This window comes from Dunckerocampus dactyliophorus, chromosome 2 (assembly GCF_027744805.1).
Source record: "Dunckerocampus dactyliophorus isolate RoL2022-P2 chromosome 2, RoL_Ddac_1.1, whole genome shotgun sequence".
Taxonomy (NCBI): domain Eukaryota; kingdom Metazoa; phylum Chordata; class Actinopteri; order Syngnathiformes; family Syngnathidae; genus Dunckerocampus; species Dunckerocampus dactyliophorus.
In genome coordinates, this window is record NC_072820.1 from 38,636,990 (window position 1) to 38,663,448 (window position 26,459).

Consider the following 26,459-nt stretch of genomic DNA (forward strand, 5'->3'; position numbering starts at 1 on the left):
GGAAGAAAATGTGTTTTTTCCTTAGCATCTGCATCATGTGCTTGATTAGTATTTCGGTTGCGCAATGTGCAATCAGTACTTGGATGAAGAAGAATCACATTCCTTCGAAATGATCTGTGTGTCATCACCCAAATGCATATTGTGTCCTACTTAAGACTGCAATACAGACATCAACGCTTCAGAAATGCACATCTTCAGTAAATCTGAATACTGTAACGCTGTTTTCAGACACTTGCTACGTGCTGTCATTCGCTATCATCATGCTAAACACCAGCCTGCATAACCCCAATGTCAGAGACAAGCCCCCCGTGGAGCGTTTTATCTCCATGAACAGAGGCATCAACGAAGGAGGAGATCTTCCAGAGGAGCTTCTCAGGGTGAGGAATGTGTCTATGACGGTGGCCTCTCTTGTCACACCTTTCTGCATAGAAATGAGGCTTTTCTTCACAATTGTGATAAACGGCGTCCCCTCTCGTTTCCGCAGAACCTCTACGACAGCATCAAAAACGAGCCATTTAAAATCCCGGAGGATGACGGGAATGATCTGACGCACACGTTCTTCAACCCCGACAGAGAAGGCTGGCTTTTAAAGCTTGGTATGCGCATCCACAGTCACTCACCCCTCCAGAGCTGTGGTGAAGTCATCATCATGTTAGATGAGCTGGGTCCAGCGCGCTTTGTTCGATGTGATGTGAAGCCATAATGGAGGCTGACAGCAACAGTAGCTGAAAGCAGATAATTGTGCTGGTTAACATTTCCCTTAAAACATGTCCAACTCTCCGTAATACTTGTACTTTTAAATGTGTACTATATCCTCAGAGGAATAGTGAGCTATTTTTAACACACTTCATCACCGTTTTGAATTGAAATGATCATAAATTGCTGCAACACAAAGCAGTTATAATACATACATAGTAACATGCAGTACAGTTCAATAATAAACATGGTGAAATTGAGAAATATTATTCTTGTAAAGCCATAGTTTTACCAAAAAATCTCTTGTCTGTTATATTGTGCAGGAGTACCAAATGAAGTGGCCAGTGAGTGTTGGCTCTTTTCTCCATAAGAGGGGGTCAGCCACTACTGTCATTCTGCATGGGAGAATTTCATTAACTTCACTCCATAGGAGGCTGGGCCATGCAGCAAAATTGTTTTCAAAAAATATGTGCGTGCACACACACATGTGCAGAAAGCTATTTTATCACCTCAGCATTTCATCAGACCACAGGGCCCCTTGCTTTTTATCATGCTGCATTTTTTCATAGAGTAACAGTAAGAAAGATGGTGCACAATTTCACTATAAAGCCAAATTGCCACGGTAGATTACATGCACAAAATATCACTATAAAAGACTTTGGAGTACGAAATCTTGGTCCCTCTCACTGGGTCACCTGATAGAGACCCCGCCCCACCCATCTGTCAGAGCATGTAGTCATGCCTAAGCTCTTAGAGAATAGACTTCTGGGACTGCGTGCCCACCGCTGTGTGTAACCGTTCATGTAGAGAAATAATGGAGACCTTCTCCACTTTTTTATTATCCTCCCTCTCTTGTCCTGCCCTGCTGGCCTCACTGCCTCCCACCCCTCCATCCCCTCGTCTCCCCCGATCTTCCTCTGCATTCTCTGGCTGTGTGTTTCTGTCCTCTGCCAGCTGCCCTTGTCAGATCAGCAAGTTAGGTCCACTTTTTCCCAGCACTCCATTCCATTTTCATTTGAACCCCATCAGAGGGGGCACCGCTTAGTTTGGGAATTGTTTTGAATGAATGAATGACTCTGTTTTCCTGTCAGTATTCCCAGTTGAGTATGATGAATACACTCATGCTGGACCATAGCAGGACTGAGCATCCTGCTGTGCCTCTATCATCCAGCGACAGGCAGGAATGCACAGGGCAACATTTTACAGGGGTCAGAGAACACCCCCATTATGATTGCATCGATTGTATAATGAAGTGCTAGAATGGAAGCTGAAACAACATTTAAATAAACCACAATAACTGGAAGGCCGTTGCACTCTATTGCAGGCGTTTTGTCTGTGAGGGTTACCATTTAAAAGAAAACTGCACTTTTTTTGCCCATCATCCACAATCCAATTATGTGAGACATGAACACACATCTTTCTCCTTTCTGTGGGTTCTAAAGATATAAAAACAGATAAAAAGAGGCAGCTCAGTACTGTAAGTAATAGCACACACCTGTGCCGCCTACAAAGACTGCTATTAAAACATCTCCAAAAGCCTTCACAAGGTTTTATGGTTTTATGTACATGCTGTGACCATGTAGTAACAGGTACATTCATGATAACATGCAATACTTACAGTATTTTGCCATATTTTGGTGCTTTTAGGCATTACTGGAACTTCCTTCTTGGGCGCATTGTTTTCACATAGCAACATAGAAATGAGGGCCTACAGCTAGCGTTAACGTTTACAAACTCAAAACAAAAACACACAGAAGTAGCAGCAGTAGCTCCAATATGCAGTGTTAGCTTTTGGTAGAAGTTTGAGGCATTGTGACCGCGGCGCTGACGTGGGGCGAGTGTGGTGAAGCTAGTCGCTAGCCGGTGTGGTGTGGCAAGGTGTCAATACACCAGTAACGTAGTTCGATGGGCGTAACAATGTTAATAATAATAATAATAATAATAATAATAATAATAATAATAATAATAGTAACAATGTCGCTGTAGTTGGAATTTTTTTCAGAGGGCTTTATAGGCAGAATAAGTGTTTCCCATTACGTGCATTCTTAATTACGCCTTTTTATCTGTTTTTTTATCTTTATAACGCACAGAAAAGTGAAAGACGTGTGTTCATGTCTCACATAAGGCTGATGGGCAAAATTCCCCAAAAAGTGCAGTGTGTTCCTTTTAAATGCAAAAACCTGTATTCTTACAGTCATATATTTTTCCATCACTGCGATTGGCTGGCGACCAGTCCAGGGTGTACCCCGCCTGTCGCCCGAAGTCAGCTGGGATAGGCTCCAGAATACCCCCGTGACCCTAATGAGGAGAAGCGGTATAGAAACTGGATGGATGGATGGATATTTTTCCATCAGTCTTTTGTCTAAACACTAAATACAACAACGACTTCTTGATTATTGTTTTATTTATATTTTTATGTACGAGTTATGTAAGAGTCAACCCACTTCACACACAAATTCCTCTCTGACTGGATTCCCCTTTGTTGTTAGTGCCATTTCCGCACATGACTTCTTCCGGCTTCCGATTGGCTAAAATGGTAACAGCGCCATCAGCTGCTTTGGCATAAGCTAGACACCCTGAAAACCCAAACTATTAGTGCGGACTGGGGTTATTGTTGGAAATATTGTCCGTAAAATCTAAATTAAAGTACTAGTAAGTTAAAAGATTACTGCCAAAACAGAAATAGTTTCTTCTAAGTGCTTCTGTGTGCTGATATCGATCATTTTTACATCCACCTGTTCAAAATATACAATTGGTACTTGCTGACTACATTCATGCCTTTTAAATATATAATGGCAAATAAAAAAATACCAGCAAATCTTTAATCTCGGAAATATTGACTCTCTAATCTTTTTTTGTTTAATTATATATGCAAAATGTATAGAAAAGTGCTTATTAGAAGTCTGTCGGTAATGGACTTTCATTGTTATATTACTACACAAGTAAGCAAGCACAACACTTACCTCATATATGAAACACTCATTTCACTCTTGCTTGCAGTAAAAAATCTGGGTCAAGGGAACATTACATATTGATTACATCAGTTGAACGGCGCCCAGCCTGTTAGGTCGGCATCAGACATGTTGCAGACTGTGCGTTGCTATAAGCCAAAATGTCGTTTGGTATTATGCAGGTTAATTACATCACTGAATATCCACTAATCCAAATAATCTACTTTTATTAGACGATGCAGATGGTGGGATTGTGTGTCTTGATAAAAGGAGATTCCCATCAGGAGAAAAATGCAACGGGTCACTTTCGCCGCATAGGCGGTTACTTCATTTGCCAGCATGCTCTAGAAAACTAAATAAAATGCGTATGAACATCGGTCAGTTCCAGGCTTCAAGCAAGCAGGCGTGTGCAGGCTATGCCCCTGATTGAGTCTTTGGAGTCAGATGATTGCAAGCAGATGTGGCACGTGGAGCAGAGGTCTCCTGCAGGTTAAGAGCCTTTTGCTTAGCGTACACACACACAACTCCTTGTTATTGTTTTGTTCTCTGTGCAGGCGGCAGGGTGAAGACGTGGAAGAGGAGGTGGTTTATACTGACCGACAACTGCCTGTATTACTTTGAATACACAACTGTAAGTATTCTGTATGTGGTATGCAGAGCTGACTGTGCAGCAGCACAAAAAGCAATAATTTACAGTTGGTTCTACTGGGGATTGAACCCAGGACCTTCTGCGTGTAAAGCAGATGTGATGACCACTACACCATAGAACCACAGTTGTTTTCTGGATAGCTTACAAAGTCAAGTAGTATGGTAATTAATTAAGGCTATTTTTAAACATGAATTATATCATTACATTAGCAATAATACTGGTTCCACTGGGGATTGAACCCAGGACCTTCTGCGTGTAAAGCAGACATGATAACCACTACACCATGGAACCTCCTGGCAAGCACCCCCCACACATTTATCCACATTTGCGAAGTAGTGGAGTTGGTCACGTTGAACAAACAGCAGTTATTTAATAGTGAAGCGAGTCCAATGAAACCACAGTGTATTTTTTAAGGAAACAATAGCAACAGATGGGTGACAGAGCTGATTTCCGGTTCCTGTTTCCATGTAGTAGCAAGCTGCTAATAAGGACGTTTTGTGATAAAAATACATTACAGCGTATTAATACGACAAGCCATGTTTTACACTAACCAGAAAATGTATACAAACTGAGGCAAAATATAACACTGCATATTGTTATGAGGTATATCTACTGATCCCCACAAGCAGTACTCAGGTACTGGCAACTTTAACTGGAAGCTTGGAAGGAAGACCCTCTATGTTTACAATCCCAATGAACACACATAATTATAAGAGTCTGGTTCTACTGGGGATTGAACCCAGGACCTTCTGCGTGTAAAGCAGACGTGATAACCACTACACTACAGAATCACATAGTCAACTTGACAGTAGTTGTTTTGTTTAGCATGAATACACGCTACACAATTCTATCAATGCAATATGCAAACAAAAAAAGACAGAAAGTGCACATTAAAAAAAACAAACAGGATCTTTGTCTCCCAGCTTGCCTCTTTAGCGGATTCCCCCTTCCCCTCCTCCCACCCCTCTTCCGACCTACATGAACCTCACGCCAGCCACTAACATGAATCCTCATGGGAAACATCTGCAAGCTATACACGCCACACATCTGGCCCCGGCCGTGCAAAGTGCTTCACCCCAACCCGCTTCATGTCACTTCACCCCCAGCATTGTGAGAACAACCCCCTCCCCCACTATGCACACACACACACACACACACATACGTGACTGCGAACATTAGCATGGATAAACACTCTCTCAGCCAGCTGTGAGCAGTCGTCCTCGGGCATTTTCTTTCCCCTTGCTGTGCCCCCTCATTAGTAGCGAGATGACGTGAAGGATGCAGGGCTCTTCCTCAAGGTCCCCCCATCGCACACACACACACACACACACACACACACACACACACATATGGCTCTGTAGACATAATGGTTCAATAGCAGGAGGATCGAGACTGTATGGGTGTGTCTCCCTATGGTGCTGACCCCTATGTGACCAGAATGATAACACCTTTACCTGCTAATACAAATATACTGTACATAAATGATACATGATATTGACCCACGCACAGTACATACTACTTTGGTGTCACTGATGAAGGACAGAGTTCATGCGTTTAGTGGAAGAACCCTTGTTGAAATAGCAGTGAAATAGTAATGATAGCCATTAGTTAACAATATGTACTGTAATCATATGGTCTACTACTGTAGAAAAGCTATTTTTATGCATTGTTTGTAGATGATTGATATGACATTTTTTATTTAAAATGTTTTATTTTGGTATATGATATAGTTTTATTTCATTTAATGGGTTGTTGAAGCAGGCGCCACCATTTGTCAGTTTTATTTGTCTTTTTATCTACATTTTTGTTAGTATTTGTCGTTTTTATTTTGATTCCTATTGACAGATTGAAGCACCCCAATGGCACCACCAGTCATTAGTTTGATTTTCATTTTCCTTTTTTGTTTTCCTTTTTGTTTCTATAAATATTTTTGTTGTAGTTTTTATTTAATATTTTAATTCAGATTTTTTTCAGCACCATTGCAGAGTATGTTTTTTTTTTGTGGATTGTTGGAGCACTCACTAAAGTAGAAACATTTGTGAAACAATTACTTCCTTTTGCAGTGGACTATTTCATTTTTCTATTTTTTAATTCTATTTATTGTTCTATTACATTCAATCCAAATTTAAAAAGGTTTGTCATGTAAAATAGGGTTTTTAAAAACTAATATTCAGCAGTATCATAATTCATTTTGACACATGTATGGAAAGATGACATGTACGGTACAGGTGATGTTATTTCATAAGCAACATACATGCACATTTAAGTGTCTGGTTGATGTTTATTTCCAGGATAAAGAGCCACGTGGGATTATCCCCCTGGAGAACCTCAGTATCCGAGAGGTGGATGAGCCTAGAAAACCTGTAAGCACGCACACTTTACACCAGTTTTCTTATTTTGGTGGCGTTTTTTTTACACTATGGTGGCTTGGTGGTGTCTCCGCAGAACTGCTTTGAGCTCTACAACCCCAACCACAAAGGTCAAGTGATCAAGGCCTGCAAAACTGAAGCGGACGGGCGGGTCGTGGAGGGCAACCACGTCGTTTACAGGATATCGGCCCCCACACCGGAGGAAAAGGAGGAATGGATCAAATCAATCAAGTGAGTGGGGCTGTATTTGCCTATAGATCCATTTACAATGGGGGGTGGGTGGGTGGGGCACTTAAACCACATCCTCACGTGTCCGGTTCTCATGGGTGACCTTGACTGTGAGATACACACACACACGCTGATGACTAAACAGGCGTCTGTTTCTCACACTTCCACACAGATACCACATAGGGTGTTCTGTTGGATAAGCACACTTCCCTTTGATTATGGCAATCTCACACACACACACGTCCTATGATTTGCTCTTCTTGCTAGTTTGGTGCTACCTAGAGTACAAGTGGAGGTCATGGATGTAGTGGTCATAATTATATTAAACACTCCTTTTCTCTCAAGCCACTGTAACCCACTTAACATTGACAAATGCGTAAGTGAAACCAGTGCACTTTCCATTAGTAGTGTCTTGCACGTGCCTATCAGTACCACCCCGTGTTGCACACACAGAACACGCACTATCCAATTGTTTTGTGTTATCTTTGCAATGGTACAATTATTTATACAACTGTGATATTGGATCTAGATTGTGCAATAACTTTTTCTCTCCTCCTTGCAGAGCCAGCATCAGCAGGGATCCTTTCTACGACATGTTGGCCACCAGGAAGAGGAGGATTGCCAACAAGAAATAACCAAAGACCTCCAGCTGTAACAGATCTCCATTTGCATCACTGCCACTGACATCTGCTGTGTGTTGAGTGACTTTCCTACGTGGGAACTCCTTAAAACTACTCACCTGTGCACAAGTTTACCAGCAAAAGATGAGCGGAATGAGGATGGAACTAGACTTTTTTTGCAGTTAATGTGCGGATGGCGCCTGTTGGACTTATGAGGAACTACGCGTAATGGCGCCCTCTGCTGGGCTCATAATGAACTACGACTATGATCCTGTGAGATGCCTCAATCAAAGTAATCAGCTGGTCTGATTTGTATGCAAAACGCACCGATTTTTTTTTAATTTACGCCTAATATTTCATGATATTGTTGGAAAACTGGTTAGCGACTTAACTAATTTGCACCTTCTAAAGTATCAATTCCCATCAAAGTTGTAAACATTTTATGAAGCTCCACCTTTTTGTGACAATTTTATGGTAATTTATTTTGGTTTTAACAAAATCACCAATTTACAGTCTGCATGAAAATGATGTACATAGTGTTTTTTCCCCTCTTTTACGTAGCTTGTAAATCCTTCTATGGTCATGATAGGACCATAGATTATAATACACCGTTAATTCACTTTCACAATCAGAGGCCCAAATGCCTCCAAATACATGTGGTATCCCTAAAGTTATTTTTAGCAGGTGAATACAGATGCAAACATGACGATGGGGTCGAAACCAAAACAATCTGAAATGATCTGACTGCTCTCGGCAGTTCTTTGGTTATTTCAAAAGTCATGTAATTTTTCTTCTTCTTCAAAAAAAAAAAAGAATTTCAGATATAAAATGACAAGAACTTTGAACAGACGGTTATGAGCTTGCTTTCGTTGTAAGTGCTTATTTACTGTGTACACAAATTCGTTTAACTGCAGCGGAGATTACAATCTATTTTGTAAAAAAGTAAACTTTTCTTAACCCCCTAAATGTCTAACTCATCACTTCCATCAGTTTTTCAGTGCAGTTTTCACACAAATTCAAAGAAAACAGTACAATTTCTGACATTACCAAATGTATTTTAAGGCCTTTACCTTGTACAATGTATAAATGCTGACATGCTAAATTAAAAGGTATAACACAAGTTTTCAACTAATGTCAAAAAGTTGCACAACAAAGTCACAATCCATACTCATCACTGACTTTTGTCCAGAGAATGTGAGCAGAATTAGCGAGTTTGTCTAAAAACATAAAAAACAAAAAAAAACATCTATATATATATATAATCCTGATACAGGAGTTTTACATGTAAAAGTAACTGATAGTACAGTTCAAAAATTAAATTCACAGTATTCCTTATGATGCTAGAAGACGCAAACTGGATTTTTCCTCCCCATTACAAAACAAACACAAATGGTCCACACAGCTGTGATTACATTTTGTAAGTAATTTTTTTTGTGTGCAGGAATGACTTAAAGAACCAAAGACCAGAGTTTGAATATTAGGCTTCACAAAACAGTTCAAGAAAAGCTGGGAAATGTGCTCAAGTCTGTCCAGGGTAATAACGTGGAGGTATCAGTCAGCGAAGCTTTGCTCGTGTCTCTCGTTCGGAAATACACCCCCCCCGCATTTGTTAGTGGGCTGCCAGTAGTGATGACAAATGAAACTGAAAATCATCATGTGGCACTCTTCCAAGCTTCTCTTCAGCAGCACATTTGTTTCCCTTTTTTTCTTTTCTAATTAAACGTGACACAAGTCGAGGATGAGTTTAAGTCCTGAGTTCCGCTGAGCAGCAGTTGAGATGTGTAAGCTCCAGGCTTTGTTTGTGTTCATATTATGTATATATTAATATTTTTCATCATTTGTCCAACAGGAGCAGGAGAGTAACTGGAACTAAATCAACGCTTTAAAAAGTGAACATTTAAAACACATTACTTGTGGTAAAAATACAATTGTTCCCAATGAAGCACCACGTCAATGAATCATTCCTCCGCTGTGTGTATCGGCAGGGGGTGGGGGGTGGGGGTCTGGAAAAAGAAAAGGAGAGGTCTCCATATAATGTGTGCTTTAGTAGCGCTTCTCGTAGAAAAGCAAACTGGTCACTCACAGTCAGTGCTTCATTGTACTGCTCAGCTCATCCGACCATCAGTGGTAGACACCGTTGGCTTGGCTGTAACCGTTTCCTAAAAACAAAAAAAAACAACAAAGAAAAAAAAAAGAGGTAGAAAACATTGTAAGCCACACGGCTCCACACAGTTTGTCTTATGAGTGTTTACTACCTGTGTATCCATTAAGGTGGCAGTGAGATGGACCTGCAGCTGCAGTGGGGCACGTGCTGTTAGGAGGGACCAGGGGAACGTGGTTGGCATCGACATAGTCGATGCGGCGGCATTTCTCCAGTGAACAATCGTCGCCATAATTTCTAGCATCATTTGTGCCGGAGTGACGACGCTTGCGGTTCTCCCTTACGTCGATGCAGCCGTCTGGGCTGTGCTGCTCACTCTGGTGCCTCCTCTTTTTCTTCTTCTTTTTTAATTCATAGGCTCTGTCTGAATCTTGGTCGGAGCTTTGGGGCGGGGCGAGACGACAATACAGACCCTTTAAAAAGGTGCCATGTTACAGTACTTTTCAGCTATTTTAAATACATCTCAGAGGTCCCACAATAGTAGTGTATTGGAAGCGTGTCGGCCAAAATGTAGCCTTGATGCTGAAATTTTAAGTTCAAAACTCTTCTAATAAGCCCTACTTGAAACACAATGTTTTGTGTGGCTGTAGCTTTAATGCTAATGAGTTTGTCCACATGTTACTCAAAAAAGGCTGTCCAGCATAATAGATGCGCTAGGTCAGATACAAGATACATCAGATACGCAGTGTAGGTATGCGTGACAATGTTAGGAACAGTAGCATAGCTAATATGTGACCTTGGAGTAGGGATGGGGCCGGTCCAATCCAGCGCCAATATCAAGTGCAGATACCAGCGTAACTCATGTAAAAGAATTCACCAAGTCTGTGCTAATGTTGACAGATCGTTGTCATCAAACTAGCAAGAACAGTATCAGCAAATGTAGCCAAAAGAGCATCAGGCAAACACAGCTGTCTCCATACATGCACTGCAACTGCCATCCTCATTCATACCACACAAACACGCACGCACGCACAAAACAGTCAGACATCTACACAACACAAAACTTTCAGGCCTGCCTGTAGGGAGGAGTTTATTAATCAACAAAAATAATATTGTAGCAACACAGAAGATGTGCGCCATCTTAAGAGTTTGTCTGACAATGAAGCCTTGAACTTGTCTGGCTGAGCGCAATGCTGCATGTGTGGAGATGGTATGCTTGCTTCTTTTCTTATAGCTACATTTGCTGATATTCTTTTGGCGTGGTTGCAGAAGCAAACAGAGCTGTGGTATAACAATCGGCAGATATCCAAATTCAGGTATAATACAGGGGGGGTACTGCATCCCTGTTAAGTTAAGTTTGCCACTCACATGTTACCATTAGAACTTCATTAAAAAGTATTTTGCATTGAGTGGAGTTAACATGCAAGTGGTGCAGGTGAAGGCACATGGAATTACTCACCCACTGTCACGGCATCGCTCTTTATCCTTGGACTTCTTCTTTTTCTTGCTCTTTTTGTGTTTCTTGCTGTGCTGCTCCTCGGAGCTCACAGAATGACCGCTCCTATTATAATTTTGATCGTCCCACACAGGAGCATGCCGATGCGGTGAGCTCCTTGACTTGTACGATTCAGACATCGTTGCAGATGACAGGTAGTAGTCTCTGTCCCTGCCATCGTTCTTCACTCCGCGATATTCACGACTCTCCTGCTGCCGCTTCCACCGGCCGTAGGACTCCTCACGGTAGGAGTGACCATAACCTTTGCGCTCGTAGCCACGGTCTTCCCTGGTTCGATGGTGATAGTAGTGGTAATGTTGAGTGCCCCTGTCACGGTCCCTCTCCCTGGGGTGGTGAGAGCTCCGCTCCCAGCGACGCTCACTCTCCCAGTCCCTGCAGTAATAGTCCTGATCCCTGTATGAGCGGTGGTGGAAGTCTCTGTAGTCCCGTCTGTAACGATGACTGTCCCGCTCCTGACTCCTGTCCCTGTAGTGTCTCTCTCTGTCCCTGCTCCAGTCAGATGAGTAAAGCTTGTCCCTACCTCTTTCACGGGACGACCGCCTGTCATAGCCTCTAGAGGTGGGACTGGACTGCTGCTCCTTCACGTCAGTACGCCCCTCAGAGGGTCCTGATGAACCATTGGTCAGTGGTACATCCTTGTCTTCATCAGCACGAATGCTAACCTTCTGCAGAGCTGCAGACACCCCGCTAGTGCTGAGGGAGGAGTCTGGTGATGTGGGTAAGGCTGCAGGACTAGTGGACGCCGACTCATTAGATGGGGAGGAACTGCTCTTGTTGGTAACAACAGGAGGGTTGGAGGCTGTTTGCTGAGACAAGGGATCAGATGCACATGTAGCCCTTATGTGCTGAATTTCACTGGCAGCAGCTTGGACCATCTGAACAGAAGTGGCCTGGGCATCGTCTTTGCTGTAAACACAAAGACGGCTTAGTATGGCGAGTACACCTTGAGCAGAACATGTGTGGTGTTCTACATAAAAAGTCAAACAACCAAGTTTTTCATATTGCAAAGTTACCTTGGGTGAAAGTGTTCAGTGTCCAGTCCATTCACAGTGATAGTCACCTCAGACGGCAAACTGCAATCATTACTAACACAGATCTGAATAGCACAACAAAAAATGGAATTTGGATGAGATACTTAGAAATGAGAAACACTCATGTACACATAGACAAACTAAAGTGATCCAATACAAGAAATGTATCAAAAATTATATATTTACAGATTTGAAAATTGTTCCATTTGGATGGAGAGCTATGTATTTGAGGTATTGCTATATTTGCTCGTTACATTATGCAGGTGTACCTAATGTTGAAGCCAGGATATGGATAATAGAGGCAAGAAAAACATACCTTTTCAGGGCTATTATGCCTGTTGAGTTTGTGATGTCCATAATGGTGGCCATTTTGATTGGTTTTAGATACACCGTGCGTTAATCCATTTATACCGTTTCCATTGTGGTGAACTTCCGACTCCCCATTAGCCGATTTCTCATCCCTTGTTCGTTTGTTTCCATTCAGTTGACCCTTCACCGAGCAGCCGTTATCCAGAGTGCCACCGTGCTCCTGGTCGGACTCCTCTGAAGACTCTTGGCTGTACGGCACCAGGAAGGACGCACCATTCCCTCCGCCGTGCTGATCCCCATTACTACGTGGCGTGCCGTTTACATGGTTAATCTGACGAGGGATGAAGCGAGCATCTGAGGTAGACTGAGAGGAGGCTAAAGAGCTTGAGGACGAAGAAGCGGAGGCAGAGGAGGAGCTGTTGGCAGAAGATGTGGAAGAGGCGGGCCGATTCTGTTTGTTTTGCCCGATGCTGAATGACAGCTTTAGGCGCTTGTCGTGGTCTGGGATCACTGAAGGCTGGCTGGCCGAGTGGGAGATGGAAGAAGAGGACGAGGAGGAGGAGGAGGAGGAGGAGGAGGAGGAGGAGGAAGAGGAGGAGGAAGAGGAGGAGGAAGCAGCCACACCATGGTTCGGTTTTCCCACAGCACTGCAGCTGGTGCTGGGCTTGGGATAGTCCCTCAGAGGCCCATTCCCATTGATGTGAAGCGAATTCTGCAAAGGGGGCGGGCGCAATCACAGTCAAACACCATTTACATATAGTACATTTTGTTTGTGGCTTTGTCTTACTTTGGCCAAGTGTGGCGGGAGCTGAGGCCCAATGAAGCCGACGTTGTGATGGACGGTGGTGTTGATGCGGGGTATGACTACAGGCCTAGGAGACGACTGACCAGGTACGGCTGAGTTATGGCTCATGTGACCATAGTCACCTGCTTTCTTTCCGTCACTTGACCTTGAAATACAACACAATAGAAAGTTACCAACAGACTTACAAAAGAAGAACAGACAGTGTGAAACAAAACATGGAGATAACATCAACGTAGCCGATTTACTTTTTTTCCCCTCTCTGCACTTAAAAGTTGAAGTTAGGTCTGCAACTAACGATTATTTTAATAATCGATTATTTTGTCAATTAATCGATGAATCAGATTTTTTTTTTTTAAATGTAATTTCCGCTTCTTTATCCAGAAATAGAAGATTTTAACTAACAGAGCAAATAAGTGTACAAACACCGGGTTTCCGCTTAAATATTCTGTTAAAATAATGTTAATAAAAAATCGAAATGTTTGTCAAATAGCTTCAGTAAAACACTCAATTACACAAAAGTACAATTTGATCATTTTCTTATTTGATTAATCTGAAGCTTGTTGTTTCAATTAATGGTATAATCGGTTAGGTCCTAGATGGACCAAATTAACATGAAGCAAACACCTACAGGTAGTCGCTGGGTCTGCAACATATCAGAAAAGCGGCAAAAATGCCCATCACTGTTTTCCAAAGATGTGTGTGAATATCTTGTTTTGGCTAAAACACAAAGATAATTATAGGTCTGCTTTCATGGATGACGAAGAAAATTGAAATATATTCACAATTGAGACCTCTGAAATCAGAGGATATTTACACAGTTAAATAAAAAAACGATCAATCATTACCAAAATAGTTGTTGATTAATTGGGTAATCCATTAATCGTTGCAGCTCTAGTAGAAATCGCGTAAGAGTTTATGTTAAAGGTTCACTTACTTAATGTAGAAAAGGACATAGGCCTGCTGGTTAAGTACAGACCGGATGTCACTGACAGTCACAGAGGAATCGTTCATTTGAAACCATTGACCATTGCTTGCCTGGGAGACACAACAGAGGAAATAGCAACTTTAATGTCATTTCTAAACTTAGACCATCAGTGTTTTGTCGAGTATTTTTAAGTATCAAGTAAAAAAAAAAAAGCCATCGCTCAGGCTAATGTATTATTTTTCACAAAACAGAATCTGTAATAGCAAAGTCTGAAAAGTGGCCCACAGTAGAGCCAATACCTTAATATAGCAGAAGTAGTGTCCAGCATGGCAGCTGAATCCAGAGTGGACGAGCACAGCATACAGCCCATAGAGCTGGGCTTCTCCTTGAGACTGGGACATGAAGGGCCGCAGGTCCAGGTACTCAGGATATTTCACATCCTGATGAGCAAAAACCAGCTGATGAATATCAAAGTAACTTTCAAGCAGGAGACACATGCTTTAATCAAGCACATCAGCATACTTTAGTGATTTTTCCTCCACTGAAGTTTGCAAAGCGTTTTAGTGACAGGGTGAGCACATTGGAGCTGCGGTGGATGGTGAATCTCTTTGAGGCTGTGACCATTTTTTTGCACCTGGGAAAAACATTTTTTTTTTTTAGTTAGTGGCTGCAAAATACCAAACGGAAAAGTTGCTTGTCTTTGCACGGCAATATACTTGGAGCATTTGTAAGCGTTCTCTCCGTCCAGCTGCTCTGGTTTGACAAACTGCTCCAGGGCCTTTGAGACACTGGGCGCCATCTGCAAAGACAGACAATTTGCAAGTCAAATTTTTCATGTAGTATAATAGCATCTATCACACACAAAAATTTGTAAATGAATGTGTAGTTACTTTGATTTCCAGAGTGATATCCAGAAAAGGGTCGAATGTATCAGAGACTGCTTTGCAGTTTAAACATTTAACTGAAAAGGAAAAACAAATAAAATGTCATCAGAATAGCAAGATAAAACCACAACTCAAGCTGATGAAACCGACTTACCTCTGGACCTCAAGTAGCCACCAAATACCTGATGAACAAAAGTGGTTGCCTGCGTTTGCCTGTCCAATCTACAGAATAGAGTGGCTAAATCAATCAATAAATAATATTCAAAACAGTGACATGAGTAAAGACTTGCAGCATTATTCACCACAATTTAGGATAAAGCATACTTGGTTCCAGGTAAGCAGGACTTTTGCATAGCATCCACAGTGTACCGAATGAATTCATGGGCATCCTCCTGGCTTCCATAACGGAAGTGCTTTGCGATCCCTGTTTCAAGAACAAAAAAGCAGTCAGATGTGTAAAAAAAAATAAAAAAAATATCATAAGCAGACTCTTTCCCTCCAAATTTGTCAAAGTAAACAGATGAACAGCGCCACCTGTCACTCATTTTAGGTAAATGCAAAAATGCTTAAGCTTTACACATAACTTACTTTTGAGCTCATTTAGTACACCAATGGGCTTAATGACATTGCCTGAATTGGCAAAAACTTGAATGATGTGGTTTTGCATGGTGCACATCATACAGAATCCCAGATCTTGACCTGTGGCAGAACCAAAAAAAAGTTTCAACATGGCTGCGGTATGAAAAGTAAGTGGCAACAAAGAATTGAACTGATCTGTACATGTTTTGGAGTGCTCCCTTGACAGCATGTAGTTTGCAAATGGGGGCGTGTAGGTGAGACACTGCAGGGCTGAGTTGAGGAAACAAGTGTTGCCCATGTTCTGCAGACCTGCACCTATACGGTGAATCTGGTTCCACTTTAGGTTGAGGCGCTCGGGAGGGAAGAGGACCTTCTGTGGCACGTCAATGCCATCGCCACTGCCTAACACTGGACACGCAACAGACTAAAATTAGACTGTGTGCATTTGTGAAACACATTAAACAGTACCTGTGGCTGTTCTACATCAGCTAGCTATTAACATACATGTTAATATACATTTATTAACATGCTCTAATTATGTGGAAAACCAGTAAACCTGTTTGACGATGAAGCATGGCATAGGTGCCAAAGCATGTTTGAATATTTGCTTTCTTGTTATTCACTCTGTTCATCTTAAAACAGCATTTGTGTTGCATGTTCAAGTGATTGATCACTTGGTAGCGCTGGTTATGTAAGGGCATGCTTGAAAGGGTGGAGGCAGCAACACATGTACGAAACAGAAACACACCACAACTTGTGTGCATGTTATGGACATTGCCTCTTAAAAAAATAAAAGCAACAAAACGGCATCACTTTGCTCTTCATCAGTTGACAAACGTTCATACAGCCACCCACATTAAAACCTGCATTTATTTCGGAAAAATAGACGATGGATAAAGACTGTTTATCAGTAAAGTCTGTTTAACAAAACAACTCTAAATATGTCCACTCGTGGAGGAATAAACAGAAAGCAACATTTGGAAGCTTGAAAACATTTTTCTCCCAGACCACAGGCTCATTTGTTGCCAAAATTAAGGGCGACTAAAAAATGACACATTAACAACCCTACCTTGCTCTTTGGATCGGTCCACAGAGGAAGATGTATTATTGTAGACAGCAGCACCAGGCGTTGGGCCCAAGCATCCCGCTGGACCCTTCAGTCGTGGAGAGTCACTGGGCAGAGTGGGGCCCACTGCCCAGCTGCTGGAACAGCTGCTGTCCATCCCGTCTCCACTGGTGAAGGGGGATCTCTTGCAACCGACTGACTCGTGGTCAGAGTTTTCGGAGGATCTGTCAACAATGGTCATAGTTCATTGCTGTAGGTGGAGAACACACAGAATGTTACTTTAGGATGTGCAGGAATCAGTCATCTCAATGTTTCCTTTCTGTAGTTGATAACCCAAATTACTGTTCTTAGATTCTTGAATGATATTCAGAGAATTTCAGAAAAATCTGAAACACTATCACACTGTTACAGCGTTCCGAGAGGACGAATGACATCATTTATTACAACAATCGTGATTTCATGACTAACACTAGATCATGAGCAATGTCGTGTTGACGTTTTTGGTTCACTTTCATAGTTGTTTATGAAAATGTGTAAATACGCAGCAATGAAGTTACACAAGATGTGATCACTGGCACGCGCCTAAAAGCCGCCAATACTCTACCAACGTCATTGACTTAAAAAATGCTTCAAAGCGTCGTCACAGCACACGACAAGGCCGCTACTTTCGTTTTGTGGATCTACTATATTGTATAACGTAAAAACGTTTACTTTGAACTTTAGCCGTGTTGAAAGTTATTTGAAAGGCAGATTTCCTGGTTTGAAGCAGCTGTTCCCTCCCACCTCCTCCGTTACCGACTCACACATTGGCTAGCACATAGCGGCTAGGCCTGTAGCACGCAGCGCCGTTCAGTTTCAATAAAAATCATTCATCAAACCTTTGAAGCGTATTATAGGCACAAATAATCGACTCTGGTGATAGTTTCGGGTCTCGGCCGAGCCGAAACAACTGCATGCGTGACCGTTGGCAGATGATAAAAGGACGCCATGGAAACGGCGAACATTACGCAGAGCTACAAGAGCGTAGCTAACGCGACGTGCTAACGTTGCTAACTGACTTGGCACGATGGGTGTCTGACATGGCGGATAGCCACACAGTTCCTTCATTGGGCCGTGAAAGAACAATTTTCGTTTTCACTTTTTGGGATAAGTACATTTTTTAAAGGCACGGATCCGTGTAACTGCGTAGCTTGCAGAGAAAGGAGGGGCTCGGCACCGGTATCCGTGTGTGCGTGTGCGTTCATTGCGCTGCTCGAGCCGACATGACAGAACCGGTGTAAGGATACCACAACAAACCCAAGCGGCTCAGGTCTACCAAAACATGACGGACGCAGCGTTAAATCACTGCTCGACACATAAACAAATCGAATGACTCACCTGGAATCTGTTATAAGCCCGTTTGTAGCGATTGTAAATCCATTCCTTATTTCCAGCGGGTGTCCGGCGGTGAACAATGACGTAGATGAGCGCTCCACGGTTGCATCCGGGTACCTGGTACAAAGCGAGGGCTTTCATTGGCTGATTCTGCCGTTTGCTTGTGTTCAACGTGCTCCGTCAAGATCCGTCGCACGTTTGTACTGTTGACCTTTGTGTACATGCACCATCATCACCGTGTGCATTGCACACACACAGAAATGTACTTCAAATGACGCTCAGGCAATTAAAAACATATCTGCGACGCATTAAGTGTGTTTCCTGGAACTTAAAATACTATTAAGACAACACAAAATGTGAAAATAGGAATTAAGTCATATGCACAAAATCTGAATGTGTACTAACATTTACTTTCCCAGCTGTTGGCAAGGGGGCTAAATTCTTTGCCGTATACCATAAAACATATTTACAATAACGTCATATGAAATTCAAGATAAATGAATGATAAATAATGCACTTTTATATACAAGTGCCCCAAGAAAGGCACATATGCATGCATGCATGCATGCACACACACACACACGCACACGCACGCACACTAAATTCACGCTACACAGTGGATTTTTAAAGTGTTAGGTGTTTTGCAACTCTGAGTTTTGTGCACTTTGGAGCCGACATATTTGTTTCCTCAGATGTAGGATTTCTTCCTCTTGTTCTTCAACCTTTTTCTGCAAACCATAGATCACCTGTATAACAAAAATACAACTTTTTACTATGGATGCCTGAATATTTCATTGTTTCACTGGTTTTGACATCTGCAATCTCATTATTTTACAGTAGTGCTCCTCCAATAGTGGGGTGGGCCCCCATCGGAGGGCGTGGTGAACTGGGGGGTGGTGAGAGGCAGGGAGTTGTTTCAGTGTTAGTGCACACCTGCCAAAATGTATGAATTTGTCATACTCTGTATGCAATTTGACTATTGAGTATGCTTGTATATGTCAATGCTCCGTTTTGTTGCATTTCGCTGGTTTCAGTTTCAAGTTCAGTCTGAACAGTACAGATAAATACATAGATATGATCAGTTTCTCAATAGTATAGCCATAAATTACGACACCCGATGGGGACTGAGGACTGCACAGTAATGGCTCGTTTAAATGTGGTTAATTGGTTCCAGACCCAACCGTGGTAAGTGAATTTCCGCAAAGCAGGATTACTTCTTTGTAAATTGATTACTTTCATAGTCACGGCATAAAAAACCTGTTTACGATCTTCTAAATACATTTTTTAACATCAGTGGAGCCTTCCAGACATGAAATAACACCCATATAGTCACCTTCACGTTCATATTACCCAATAAAGTAGTTATAATCAGAGAAAATAAGCCATAAAAGACATAAATAAAACTCATGCTCGTTTGTGTCGCAGTATTGAGGACGTGCATGTATGAAGGACAGGAAGTTACATCGGGGGTTCAGAGTTGAGTTTTAGCTTGTCGTGGGTTAAGGTCGCAACAGTAGCCCGTGTTATTGTTATGATTATTTTTATTGTGCTTGTGAAATAATTTTAACCTGCAATAAAAGCCTGTTGTTCTGGCAATCAAGTCTGGTGCTTATTTAGCCATTTTTATGCTTGAAAATGCTTAATTCATGCAAAAAATACATAAAATGTGCTTAAATATGCATTAAAAAATTACTAATAGGCCATATTCAACCACGAAATAGCATGATTTATTAATTAATATATGTTTGAAAAAACGTGGCAGAGTGAAGTTGTGAAATTCGAACCGCAATATGGCAAGGGATGTATGTCAATACAGTATGTATTTTACACTATTAGAGCTCTGAAACGTATATCTCTTCATCCCTACATACCACATCTTTATCGGAGAAGAGTTCACTCTGTAGAAGCTGGCTGGCCGTGGGCCGTATGCTGGGCTCTCTGCTAGTCAGCTCCAAGATGTACTTGGTCAGGACTGGCCATTGGTCACTGAAGGAGTCTGGGATTTTTCCCTCCCTCAGGTCCCCAAGAGTCCGGACTCGCTCCATCTCTGTTCCAAAGGGCTGGAAAAGCTCAAGAGCAAGCACCCCAATGCTGTACATGTCCGACTGAGAGATAAAACACATAATTTGGCAAAGAAAAGACAATAAAACAAAATGTAATGCATTGATTTGTAATCAACTGTCTTACGAAAAATAGAATAAATACCTTTGAATCATAGTGAGAACTCTTGAGTTGCTCTGGAGAAGCATAAACAAAAGTACCAACACCAGTAGTGTGTGGAGACTCTGAAAGGTACACCGTAAACAAGACAATAAGTAAAACAATCAGCTATTTTGGTGTTAAATACCGCAAGCAATGAAGTATTACCACCGTTGGGAGAGGTGGCACATTCATGGCTATCTAGTATTAAACCACTGCATGCCAAACCAAAGTCGCCAATGCGAACATGACATTCATGGCCATGGAGGAAAATGTTCCTTGGCTGTAAAGCAACAAAACAATATATAACTTCATATGCCACTTTCTTTTACATTGAAAGGTAAACAGCCGGGTTCCATGAAAGGTACCTTCAAGTCTCTGTGCATGATTCCCTGGGAATGAATGTACTCCACTCCTTCAAGTATCTTTCTTAGCAGACTGAAAGTTTGCTGAGCATCCACACATCCATACGGATCTGTGGAGAAGATTATCAGACGATCTGCAGCAGTGATGTTATTATGTTTTAAGTATACTTGATGCTAAATGAATACTGTACATCTTAATGCTTGATTCTCTTTGGGCTTGGAATTCCTCTCAGTCATCCAGTCCTTGAGTGAGCGCTCACATAGCTGCATTTGGATGTAGAGCATCAGGTGGAAGTGGACCTGCAAAATCATAACCACTCTGTAACTGTTCTTCACATCCTGAAAGGACACAATGAGAGTGGACCTACTTCTTTAGACGGTCTCGTGCGTTGTTCGTCCCACTGCTCACACTCCTTTTCAACACAAGAGTTGTTGTTGAGCTCTAGGCTGCTCCTGCTGGATTCCTCCTCCAATAGTCCTGACGTGTCCCAACCAACAGCGGGGCACTTGGAGGTTTTAATAGGGGCTTGCTGTCCCAGGAAGACACAAGGCACATAGTTGTCGGGGATACGTCGCCTTGTGTTCAGACACACCCCCTGACCTTTCTCCTGTGTCAGTGCCAAGTCTTTGACAGGTGGGCCATCACTTGGCACCAGCAGCGCACTCGAAGCGGCATCTGCCTGTGGCTGGCTGAGGCTTTGGAAAACTACGGAGAAGCTTGAGCTGCTGCTGTCAGGGTCCTCATCACAGCTGCAACAAAAAGATGAATGAAGTTTGACATACTCAATGTCCCAACTAAGAAATGTGCACAATAATCGTACATCTATCTTGTATCATGTATTTTGGGATTACAGTGGATCCCGCCTATGTTGACAACTTTTCTGTATCAACCAACTCATCAAGTCACAATCAAGTCACCTTGAACGTGCCTTCTTAAGTAGACGTCAACATACATTGTCCACCGCTTTTTCCAACATAATTTGAGACCCAAAGGGGTCATTTCTATGAAAAACTGCTGTTTTTGTTGACCTGTTATGTTGTCAACTGCCTCATTATCACTAAGCAGTGTAAAACAACAAAAACATAACTACTGTCTCGTTACGCAGCATTAAAACATACACCCGGTGATTTCCTGTTTAGGGATGGGGCCGATCCAATATCCATATCGAGTTTTGCTACCAGCCTAATTAACGTATCGGAAATTTCAGATACCACCTGCGAAGCCATGCCTGTGCTTTCGTGTTGTCCGCTTGATGTTGTCAACAAAAGTAGCTAGAAGAATATCAGCAAACGTAGCTGCCTCTACACATGAGCTGCAGCTGTCCTCCTCACTTGCGGGCGTAAACCCCCCCCCCCGGCTCAGTTTGAATTAGGCTTGAAAATAAAAGCATGGCAGTATTAACCTGGACTCGACCACAGCAACTAATAAAATTCACACATTTATTTATTTACTATTTTACACTGTTAGCAACCGGAGGAAAATAAGTCACAAGTAAATGTGCTAGCAATGGCTACTTTCAGTTCGATTGCGGTTATGTGGACAACTGCTTACGTCGACGTCATTTAGCCAATCCGAGGGGCGTCGACATACACGAGTACCACTGTACTGTGATGAATATAAAGCTTGGTATAAATACTTTTGGCCTAACAGGTCAAGTGAAGCCATTGCAGGAAGGGGAGGTTCTGCATCTGCAGACAAGACATTTTACAACTTGATGTAAGAACACCATTACCACTGACTGCATTATTGTCAACAAAAAGAATACCAGCAGTGTACTTACATGCTGCGGGCTGCACATGCTCCATCCACGCTGTGTGATAGCCAACAACATTGACATGCTGCAAACTTGACAACACTTTCACTTCCCTCAAGACCTAGAATGATAGCAACCATAAAACAGTTACAATGTGAGCTCATATTTTTATATTCGGCCACTATTATAACAGTTCACCTTCATGCAATCATCCTTTGAGACTTTTTTAATGAGTATCTTCTTCACGGCGTAGCACTGCCCATCCAGTTTGTTCACCACCTTTATGTCACAGGAAATAGAAATGTGCTGACTAACTCAAATTCCTTCCTTAATCGAGCCAAAATAGTCTTAGGCCTTAATAGTGTGTGACAAAAAGGAGTTATATATGTACCTTATAAACATTTCCGTAAGAACCTTTTCCAATTCTACCAATTTCTTCAAACTCGCTCAGATAACGAGACGTCTGTGCTTGAAACAGTCCTTCCTTCAGCCTGTGGGCGGGCAAATACCATGAACACTTATACAGTACCTGAAACTCATTTACCTTACTTGCCATTTGCACGGCAAAAACAATCAGCATCAACTTGTGAGAGCCTTCATGACAGCTAACAAGTGTTGATTTTTTTTTACATGAAGTTGTATGACATCCCCATCAGCATTGTACTACACCAACAGATCTCCGACCAGTCACGGATCTCCGACCAGACTCACAGGACCAATTGGGGGGTCAGTCACTGTTGGTATAGATGTTGATGGGGATGCCATACAACTTCCTGTCAAAAAATCAGAACTATCCATTTAAAGTAAAATTTACCTTACAGCAGGTTTGTGCATGTTGACGCTAAGACATTGCTGTTCCTGCAGAACAAAGCAAAAAAATAAAGAACAATCCAACCACAAAAATTGGCAAAAACAAACAGTTTAGAAACACATGGCTGTAGACAAACACAATGTATCCCACTCGGCATCCTCCAGTTGTTGATAACAATGTACTGTACACGTGTCACAAAAGTTGTTCAACAAATCAACCAGGTCGGTGGAAAAAAAAAGAACATCAAAGAAAAACATTTAATAACTTAATTCAAATAAAATATTTTTTGGCATATGTTGAAAAGTACAGTTAAAAACACATAAAATTTGAACATAGTCCAACTGAAACTACATCACTGTGAGAAGATATTCAGATACAAAGTGAAATTTTGCATGCAATGACATAGAAATATAATCCATCCATCCATCTTCTATGCTGCTTATCCTCATTAGGGTCGCGGGTATGCTGGAGCCTATCCCAGCTGACTTTGGGCGAGAGGCGGGGTACACCCTGGCCTGGTCGCCAGCCAATCGCAGGGCACATATAGACAAACAACCATTCACGCTCACATTCATACCTATGGACAATTAACCTAACATGCATGTTTTTGGAATGTTGGAGGAAACCGGAGTACCCGGAGAAAACCCACGCACGCACGGGGAGAACATGCAAACTCCACACATTTGACTCTGTGGCCAACATGCTAATCTCTAGGCCACCATGCGGCTATAGAAATATAAAACAAATCTAATTATAAATTGCGTAATTTTTCTTTCGGTTGAGCAAATACCTTTTTTTTTAACATAATACTAAGAGGGCGATAAAATATAGACTTACTTCTGAAATTAAATTAAATTAATATGCTATTACCTGTGGGTACAGTGAGGAGCTAGCAGCATGTAGCAGCTCAGTGAAGGCCCGGTTGTGTTGGAGTCTGACAGTGCTGAACTCGTCGCTTATGGCCAATGGTGAGAGAAGATTCATAGCAGCTAAGCGCTGGCCAATTACTAACAGGGGAAAATAAAACAAGTTTTGGTGGAATTTTAGATTTACTTAAAAAAACACAAGGTAGGGTGTAGACTGGATTCAATGTAGTATTTACCTTTAAACAACAATCGCGAGCGTGCTGGGTTACTCTCATAGAGGAAGCACAGGTGCTCCAGCAGAGAACCCAGGAGGAGATGGTTGGGGATCGCTGAGGCAAACTCTTGGACGGACGGGTAGCGTCTGCCCGCCATCAGCACTTCATGGTGGTTGTCAGTGTCAGAAGCTGGAGATACAGAGAAAATTGAAGAAGGGAAAGCAGGCAGTCAATAATTCTGATTAATCATACTAATTAGATATTCTGTATGCAATACAAATCATTTGACCCACATCAACGTCTACTAAAAAATGCACATTTTATACAAAATTTCCTCTCACAATTACAACTGTCTTACCTTGTTCAATTACTTTTGCTATTATTTCAACAATTCTTTTTTCTTCTTGGTCCATATTTCCACAAAAAAATATTGACAATCCCGTTCAATTTCAAGGCAAAAATGCTCATCTAGTTTATACATAAGGGGGCGTGCACATCAGTCATGCTTATCTTGAGGGGCCAGTGCACACCAGACCTCCACCTACCGATTACTCTATTGAATGGCTGTTTCATCAACAGTTCTATACTCTTCTTTACACCTCTTTCATCATATAGTAGATGAGCACGATTCCAGCATGAAGAATTTGAAATTATTTTATTATATAAGACAATTTCCCATAATTCCATGGGCAATTATTAAAAAGGCATGCTAAAACCATCCTATTATAAAGAAAAGAAATATTAAGGTTGTGTCTGCATTTACTTATTATGCAAAATACATCACATATACATTGTGAACTCAAAGCCAACTCCAGAACTAACAAACAATCTAAATCCAGGTAAATAAATGGTGGAGGGGGAGGTCACGAATGTTTTAACTACAGCCGTTGCTAACAGCTAGCAACTACACCCAGGAGCACTCACCTAATATCGGATGGCCAGTTTACATGTTACATAAGACAGGCATTAAGAAGAAAATCTGCTTACTGTCAAACTCCACCTCATCGTCCTCTTTGCTTGCCAGACTTGGCAGGCTATAGTCATGATTCCTGATGGGTTTAAGGAGACGGTTTCGGGAAACAAGAAGCTTACTATTACTGGTGCTAGAACATTCTTCCGATCGCAAGAGCCTGTTGGCGGATGTTAAACTGTACATTCTAATTATAGTAAACAAATTATGTATTATACAAATTAACACGAGCAAAAAGTAACGCACATTTAAGCGAGAAGTATTTCAAAACTTGGTTAAATGCTTCATCACAGGTGACATACACAACTCTCACGATCGCACTCTAAGCGGTCGGCCATCTTTCCGCAAGCCTCTTAGGGACCGTCGGACAATACCAATTCTTTGAGCACACATGATACGTCGCCAGAAATTTTGTCTTTGAAATTATAAACCATCGACGCAGATTCACAATAAAGAGTAAACATGTATTTTTAATATAATAGATTCGAAAGAAAATCAATAACGCCCTAGAAATTGTTTTATTCGTTAGAAACAATAAGGTCACTTGCACATGCACTCTAAAACCGCATTAGGTCGAAACATTGCATCATGAGAGTTTCTGTGTGGATATGTATTTTATTTGGGAATACTGTATATGTTAATTTATTTTAATTCTTGCAATTGCTTAAATATTCCATCACAAACGAAACTCTCACGAGTAGCACTCCAAACTATCTGCCAACTTTCCTCAGGCGATTTAGGAACTGTCTGACACGTACACATTTGTGAGCAAATATTATTTCTCTCCAGAAAGTGTGTCTTTCAAAATATAAAACATCGACGAAGACTCACAATATTTAGAATTTAATATAGATTTGTAATATAATTCATTTAAAAGAAAATTAATTACCCAGTACAAATGTATTTATTCGTTCGAAACAATGTTACAACTTGCACGTGCACCCTAAAACCGCATTAGGTCAAAACATGCTATTTCATCGGTGGAGAAAAGTTGCATTATTTGAGGTTTCGTTTGGCTATATATTTTATTTATGTGTATATTTTGATTTTATTTTCATTCTTGTATATTTGGATAATTATCTTTATAATTATCCCGATTCTGTTTTTCAAAATGCGTACCATTGCGCAAGCGTGACGCTTTGAAATATTGCGTGTAGGATGCGCAGTGCGCGGTAC

General features: G+C 41.6%; 3 protein-coding genes and 3 non-coding genes across 13 annotated transcripts in view; 1 reads left to right on the forward strand and 5 right to left on the reverse strand.

Moving 5' to 3' along the window:
• The window catches only part of cyth3a (cytohesin 3a), a 30,224-nt gene extending 21,914 nt beyond the window's left edge, over positions 1-8,310 (forward strand). For all 3 annotated transcript variants that reach the window (XM_054769219.1, XM_054769220.1, XM_054769222.1), the window contains 6 exons: positions 229-377; positions 485-596; positions 4,202-4,278; positions 6,588-6,659; positions 6,742-6,896; positions 7,456-8,310. In XM_054769219.1, coding sequence (XP_054625194.1) covers positions 229-377; positions 485-596; positions 4,202-4,278; positions 6,588-6,659; positions 6,742-6,896; positions 7,456-7,528 — 638 coding nt within the window. In that variant the 3' untranslated portion in view covers positions 7,529-8,310. The remainder of the gene's footprint in view (positions 1-228; positions 378-484; positions 597-4,201; positions 4,279-6,587; positions 6,660-6,741; positions 6,897-7,455) is intronic.
• Positions 4,345-4,417, reverse strand: trnav-uac (transfer RNA valine (anticodon UAC)). Its single transcript has one exon. It is a non-coding gene; the product is annotated as a tRNA-Val (tRNA).
• On the reverse strand, positions 4,515-4,587 carry trnav-uac (transfer RNA valine (anticodon UAC)). The gene has a single exon. It is a non-coding gene; the product is annotated as a tRNA-Val (tRNA).
• Positions 5,015-5,087, reverse strand: trnav-uac (transfer RNA valine (anticodon UAC)). The gene has a single exon. It is a non-coding gene; the product is annotated as a tRNA-Val (tRNA).
• A 3-nt stretch (positions 8,311-8,313) lies between the features above and the next one.
• usp42 (ubiquitin specific peptidase 42) lies at positions 8,314-18,455 on the reverse strand. Of its 3 annotated transcripts, none has more exons than XM_054769213.1 (18): positions 18,107-18,455; positions 16,733-16,953; positions 15,865-16,071; positions 15,673-15,783; positions 15,409-15,508; positions 15,239-15,306; positions 15,091-15,161; positions 14,917-14,999; positions 14,723-14,834; positions 14,500-14,640; positions 14,210-14,310; positions 13,258-13,420; positions 12,478-13,182; positions 12,144-12,226; positions 11,074-12,036; positions 9,769-10,055; positions 9,597-9,672; positions 8,314-9,516 (listed from the first exon to the last, which is right to left on the reverse strand). In XM_054769213.1, exons 2-17 carry the CDS (start codon positions 16,884-16,886, stop codon positions 9,635-9,637), a joined length of 3,387 nt encoding a protein of 1,128 aa, XP_054625188.1. In that variant the 5' UTR covers positions 16,887-16,953; positions 18,107-18,455; the 3' UTR covers positions 8,314-9,516; positions 9,597-9,634. The 3 variants fall into 3 exon arrangements, with proteins under 3 accessions (XP_054625188.1, XP_054625187.1, XP_054625189.1); XM_054769212.1 differs by having other exon boundaries at positions 16,733-16,979; XM_054769214.1 differs by lacking the exon at positions 9,769-10,055 and having other exon boundaries at positions 16,733-16,979.
• Positions 18,456-18,601: 146 nt separating this feature from the next.
• eif2ak1 (eukaryotic translation initiation factor 2-alpha kinase 1) lies at positions 18,602-25,634 on the reverse strand. Of its 4 annotated transcripts, none has more exons than XM_054769216.1 (15): positions 25,301-25,634; positions 24,335-24,502; positions 24,103-24,239; positions 23,236-23,279; positions 22,813-22,912; positions 22,620-22,700; positions 22,449-22,542; positions 22,305-22,356; positions 21,036-21,417; positions 20,859-20,967; positions 20,671-20,777; positions 20,474-20,585; positions 20,309-20,388; positions 19,975-20,208; positions 18,602-18,849 (listed from the first exon to the last, which is right to left on the reverse strand). In XM_054769216.1, exons 1-15 carry the CDS (start codon positions 25,467-25,469, stop codon positions 18,736-18,738), a joined length of 1,983 nt encoding a protein of 660 aa, XP_054625191.1. In that variant the 5' UTR covers positions 25,470-25,634; the 3' UTR covers positions 18,602-18,735. The 4 variants fall into 4 exon arrangements, with proteins under 4 accessions (XP_054625191.1, XP_054625190.1, XP_054625192.1 ...); XM_054769215.1 differs by having other exon boundaries at positions 20,471-20,585; XM_054769217.1 differs by lacking the exon at positions 25,301-25,634 and adding an exon at positions 24,672-25,260 and having other exon boundaries at positions 20,471-20,585.
• Between the last annotated feature and the right edge of the window lie 825 nt (positions 25,635-26,459).

What these genes read in the sequence shown, in the direction of transcription:
- usp42 (XM_054769212.1), bottom strand. Translation starts at nt 16,970, where the DNA reads ATGACCATTGTTGACAGATCCTCCGAAAACTCTGACCACGAGTCAGTC. An exon ending in AAGGGAGCACTCCAAAACAT is followed by an intron (nt 15,784 to 15,864) that starts GTACAGATCAGT and finishes GTTCTGCCACAG; the next exon opens with GTCAAGATCTGGGATTCTGT. An exon ending in TGTACTAAATGAGCTCAAAA is followed by an intron (nt 15,509 to 15,672) that starts GTAAGTTATGTG and finishes TTCTTGAAACAG; the next exon opens with GGATCGCAAAGCACTTCCGT.
- eif2ak1 (XM_054769215.1), bottom strand. Translation starts at nt 25,469, where the DNA reads ATGTACAGTTTAACATCCGCCAACAGGCTCTTGCGATCGGAAGAATGT. An exon ending in TGCCACCTCTCCCAACGGTG is followed by an intron (nt 20,389 to 20,470) that starts GTAATACTTCAT and finishes TGTACCTTTCAG; the next exon opens with AGTCTCCACACACTACTGGT. An exon ending in GTTCTCACTATGATTCAAAG is followed by an intron (nt 20,209 to 20,308) that starts GTATTTATTCTA and finishes TTTATCTCTCAG; the next exon opens with TCGGACATGTACAGCATTGG.